The following is a 5501-nucleotide window of genomic DNA, read 5'->3' on the forward strand; positions in this document are numbered from 1 at the left end:
TGTATCACAGAATATTCTCTCTAACAAACAAGCCACAAATAAACATTTGTGCTCCTGTAGATCAGAATAATTCCATAAATCGAACTTCAGTTTCTTCTTAGTCAAGTCAACCTATCTGAAATGTAGCTCACTTACTTCTCTTGCCCAGACTCTGACCTCAGCGTCAACAAGTCCACGGGTGCCCAGGATTCAAAGCCACCCTTGGATTAAATAGTTCACTCTGCCCCTCTGTGACATTTCTTGGCCCTCAATATGAAAATTTCTAGGTTCAAGTTCTAGGGGATCATTCCAAAACAGATATAATGGGAATGGCCTACTCCCCAAACACTGCCTATACCTGTTAGGAAACACCGACAGGGAATGCAAAGCTAAAAATTGGCAGTAACAGCTGCTGCTGCTGAGTCGCTTCAGTCGTGTCCGACTCTGTGTGACCCCATAGACGGCAGCCCACCAGGCTCCTCTGTCCCTGGGATTCTCCAGGCAAGAACACTGGAGTGGGCACTAGGCTCCCCCGTCCCTGGGATTCTCCAGGCAAGAACACTGAGTGGGTTGCCAATTCCTTCTCCAATGCATGAAAGTGAAAAGTGAAAGTGAAGTCACTCAGTCGTGTCCGACTCGTAGCAACCCCATGGACTGGAACCTACTAGGCTCCTCGGTCCATGGGATTTTCCAGGCAAGAGTACTGGAGTGGGGTGCCATTGCCTTCTCCAAGTAAGAGCATATATATCTTCTAAAATTAAGATAGGCAACATGAGAGATTTAAAGACATGGAGAGCAGAGAGGAATTCAACCAGAGGCAGCTTAATGACAGATACCCACCACCAGAGATGAGAAAGGAAGAAGGAAAAGAAAAGTAGAAATAAGTGGAAAAACTGGATGAAAGGAAAGCAGAGGAGGGAAATTGAGAGTATGTAGAAAAGGAAGTGGAAGAAGAGAAAATGAAGAACTAAACGTTAAGAAGGAATACAGTGTCTATAAGCATCTGAAAGTAGAAGGGATCTATCTGATATATCCTAACTCCAAAACACGATTAAAAAGTAGGAGAGATTTAATATGAACATAATGACTTCCTAAACATTACAGTGAGAATAGAGCATGCAAATTTTGAATGCTTGTTCTCTGATGATAGAAAAAGAAAAAGATTTACTGCTATTAGTAAAGGGACAGATTGAAGTTGTCTGAAGGTCTATTCAGAAATATTGAATCTGTGCCCTACTCAGAACTCCCCTGTTCTCACAGGATGATTGGATCCCTTCCACCCAATTACGTATAGCTCTAAATTCCTACCTAAGAAGGAAAACTGATAGGTAGCGTGCAAGAGCTCACAACCAGGCCCATCTCCAGCACGCACGACGTGGGTCATTAATGCAGCAGCAGCAGCAAACACCGGGAGCTTGAGACTGGAAAGAAGTAGGATGACTGGGACGGGCTGAGCCTGATGTTTCAAGTTATGCTAATCATTTTCACCTGAGAGATAATCCTGAGGGTTAGCATGTTTTTATTTTCTCTAAAGGGGCTTCCCTGGTGGCTCAGATGGTAAAGAATCTGCCTGCAATTCAGGAGACCCAAGACCCTGATGATGGGAAAGATTGAGGACAGGAGGTGAAGGGGGCAACAGAGGATGAGATGGTTGGATGATATCACCAGCTCAGTGGACATGAGTTTGAGCAAACTCTGGGAGATAGTGAAGGACAGGGAAGCCTGGTGTGCTGCAGTCCATGGGGTTGCAAAGAGTCAGACACCACTTAGCGACTGAACAACAACAATTCTCTCTAAAAATTCAACCCATTCATTGTTTTAAATAGGTAGCTCAGTTGGTAAATTATCTGCCTGCAATGCAGGAGACCTGGCTTCGATTCCTGGGTCAGGAAGATCCCCTGGAGAAGGAAATGGCAACCCACTCCAGTATTCTTGCCTGGAGAATCCCATGGACAGAGGAGCCTGACAGGCTATATAGTCCATGGGATTGCAAGAGTCGGACACAACTTAGTGACTAAACCCCCACCACCATACTTGAGCTTTTTTTCTTTTTTAGAAAAATACATCTTCAAGTGTCTGTCAAGTGCATCCTTGATATAATCTTTTATGAACTAACATCCCTTCCTCTGAAATACTCCACTCCTCTCTTTGGCATGGGTTCTGGAAATCTATCTTGTTTTTTCACCTCTGAATGCATTTTGACTAAAGGCTAATCTTTCAACACTGAGGATCCTGGAGCAGATACTTTACTTGACTTCAGCCTGATTAAACTAGAATAAAATATAGCCACCACTTCCTTATTTTTAATGTTATGATTCCATGGATGCAGCCTATGGTGACCATGGTACTCTAACTGCCCCATACAGTGCCAATTACATTATGTTTACTTAAGTTACAAAACATTTATCACCAATCACCCATCTTGTGCTATTATAGCTGTGTTTCGGGGATCAAGTGAGACCTTGCATTACTCTACAGCTGTCTCTCTTGTGCTTTTCCTGTCCTTTGTCCTCAAGCAGATCCAAGCCAGTGGACCTATGGAATGGCAGCACCGTTACAGAGTTTATCCTCATGGGCTTTGAGCAGAGCACCCCTTCCACTCGGGCATTGCTCTTTGCCCTCTTCCTAGCCCTCTACAGCCTTGCCATGGCCATGAATGGCCTCATCATCTTCATCACCTGGACAGACCCCAGGCTCAACAGCCCCATGTATTTCTTCCTTGGCCACCTGTCCTTCCTGGATGTCTGCTTCATCACCACCACCATCCCGCAGATGCTGGTCCACCTGATAGTGAAGAACCATGTTGTCTCCTTTGTCTCTTGCATGACCCAGATGTACTTGGTCTTCTGTGTGGGTGTGGCTGAGTGCATCCTCTTGGCTTTCATGGCCTATGACCGTTATGTTGCCATCTGCCACCCACTGGCCTATGCCTAGATCATGAGCCAGCAGGTCTGTGTGAGCCTGGTGAGTATTGCCTGGTCCTTTGGGCTGATCAATGGCATCTTGCTTGAGTATATGTCATTCCAGAATCCCTTCTGCAGAGACCACCATATAGAAAACTTCTTCTGTGAGGCCGCTATAGTGATTGCTCTCTCCTGTGGAGACCCCCAGTTTAGTCTGAGAGTCATCTTTGCCGATGCCATTGTGGTGCTGCTCAGCCCCATGGTGCTCATCGTCATCTCCTATGCCCACATCCTGGCCTCCATCCTGGGCAGGAACTCCTCCTCTGGTCGAGGCAAGACCTTCTCTACTTGTGCCTCCCATCTGACCGTGGTCATCTTTTTCTACACCTCAGCCATGTTCTCTTACATGAACCCCCGCAGCACACACGGTCCTGACAAAGACAAGCCTTTCTCCCTCCTCTACACCATCATCACCCCCATGTGCAACCCCGTCATCTACAGTTTCCGAAACAAAGAAATGAAGGGGGCCATGGCGAGGGCCCTTGGGAGAAGCAGCCTTTCCCAGGCAGAGTCTGTCTAGTGGGAAGATGCCTGGAGGGGCAGCTTCCTCCTCCAGTCCTGAGAGTTGGATAACTTTCCTGTGCTGAGAGGCTCCAGGAAAGTGCATTCATAGGTTCCTTTGCACCAGCATCAGGCCTGGAAGATCCTATTGATATCTAATGCTCATCTATCTGATGTACCTTTAAGCACTGTGTTCTCTTGGACCTTCTTCATGAGACTTGGAAATCTTCCTGCTGAGTAATTTTCTTCTAAGTTCTCACAACAGGATCTATAAACACATAAGTACACTTAATTCTATTTCATTTTCTTTGCATAGCACTTTTATATGCTCTTCCCAGCCTCAGTTCTGCCTAGATATTTAGGAGTAAACTTTTTCTTTCAACTTAATCTGTTTTTTTTTTTCTCACACTCCACTCTCTCTTCCTGAATCTGCCCTCATCCACTCTGCTCCTATATGAGAAACAGTAGAGGAAGAAGTAAGAAAAAAGGAATCAGGGAGCAGTGTTAGACATTAAGAAAAGTCAGCTAGAGAAAAGAAGAAAAAGAAAAATTAGGGATCAGCAGCCTAAAATTCATCTTGTTTGCCTCTACTAGCCCATGAGGGGGAATTTGTGGTGGCATTAAATTAGCAACACTGCATTTGGTGTATGTTTGTGTTTCTCCGTGTTGGGAAAGGGCAAGTAGGAGATGTTAGGTGTCACATGCCTTCTAAGTCCTCCAGTTTCCTTAAATGCATGACTATTTGATATTTTCCATTATATCCAAGTAATACGTACCTCTATCAAGCTTCTCAGACTACCAGTTTCTTTGCTGTTACCCATCAGATCAGATCAGTCGCTCAGTCGTGTCCGACTCTGTGACCCCATGAATCACAGCATGCCAGGCCTCCCTGTCCATCACCAATTCCCGGAGTTCACTCAGACTCATGTCCATCGAGTCAGTGATGCCATCCAGCCATCTCATCCTCTGTTGTCCCCTTCTCCTCTTCCCGCCAATCCCTCCCAGCATCAGAATCTTTAACAATGAGTCAACTCTTTGCATAAGGTGGCCAAAGTACTGGAGTTTCAGCTTTAGCATCATTCCTTCCAAAGAAATCCCAGCGCTGATCTCCTTTAGACAGACTGGTTGGATCTCCTTGCAGTCCAAGGGACTCTCAAGAGTCTTCTCCAACACCACAGTTCAAAAGCATCAATTCTTCAGCGCTCAGCCTTCTTCACAGTCCAACTCTCACATCCATACATGACCACAGGAAAAACCATAGCCTTGACTAGATGAACCTTTGTTGGCAAAGTAATGTCTCTGCTTTTCAATATGCTATCTAGGTTGGTCATAACTTTCCTTCCAAGGAGTAAGCATCTTTTAATTTCATGGCTGCAGTCACCATCTGCAGTGATTTTTGAGCCCAGAAAAATAAAGTCTGACACTGTTTCCACTGTTTCCCCATCTATTTCCCATGAAGTGATGGGACCGGATGCCATGATCTTCGTTTTCTGAATGTTGAGCTTTAAGCCAACTTTTTCACTCTCCACTTTCACTTGCATCAAGAGGCATTTGAGTTCCTCTTCACTTTCTGCCATAAGGGTGGTGTCATCTGCATATCTGAGGTCATTGATATTTCTCCCGGCAATCTTGATTCCAGCTTGTGTTTCTTCCAGTCCAGCATTTCTCATGATGTACTCTGCATATAGGTTAAATAAACAGGGTGACAATATACAGCCTTGACGAACTCCTTTTCCTATTTGGAACCAGTCTGTTGTTCCATGTCCAGTTCTAACTGTTGCTTCCTGACCTGCATACATATTTCTCAAGGGGCAGATCAGGTGGTCTGGTATTCCCATCTCTTTGAGAATTTTCCACAGTTTATTGTGATTCATACAGTCAAAGGCTTTGGCATAGTCAATAAAGCAGAAATAGATGTTTTTCTGGAACTCTCTTGATTTTTCCACGATCCAGTGGATGTTGGCAATTTGATTTCTGGTTCCTCTGCCTTTTCTAAAACCCAGCTTGAAACATCAGGAAGTTCACGGTTCACATATTGCTGAAACCTGGCTTGGAGAA

At 44.9% G+C, this 5501-nt stretch overlaps 1 protein-coding gene across 1 annotated transcript; it reads left to right on the forward strand.

Annotated features, from left to right (window-relative positions):
* The first annotated feature begins 767 nt into the window (after positions 1–767).
* On the forward strand, positions 768–3484 carry LOC104986853 (olfactory receptor 10AD1-like). The gene is given in 2 exon segments (XM_010837546.1): positions 768–853; positions 2499–3484. Coding segments are annotated over 2 exon segments (1050 nt in total). The 3' UTR covers positions 3463–3484.
* Positions 3485–5501: the final 2017 nt, after the last annotated feature.

The sequence above is a fragment of the Bison bison genome, unplaced genomic scaffold (assembly GCF_000754665.1).
Source record: "Bison bison bison isolate TAMUID 2011002044 unplaced genomic scaffold, Bison_UMD1.0 scf7180017864077, whole genome shotgun sequence".
NCBI classification, from domain to species: domain Eukaryota; kingdom Metazoa; phylum Chordata; class Mammalia; order Artiodactyla; family Bovidae; genus Bison; species Bison bison.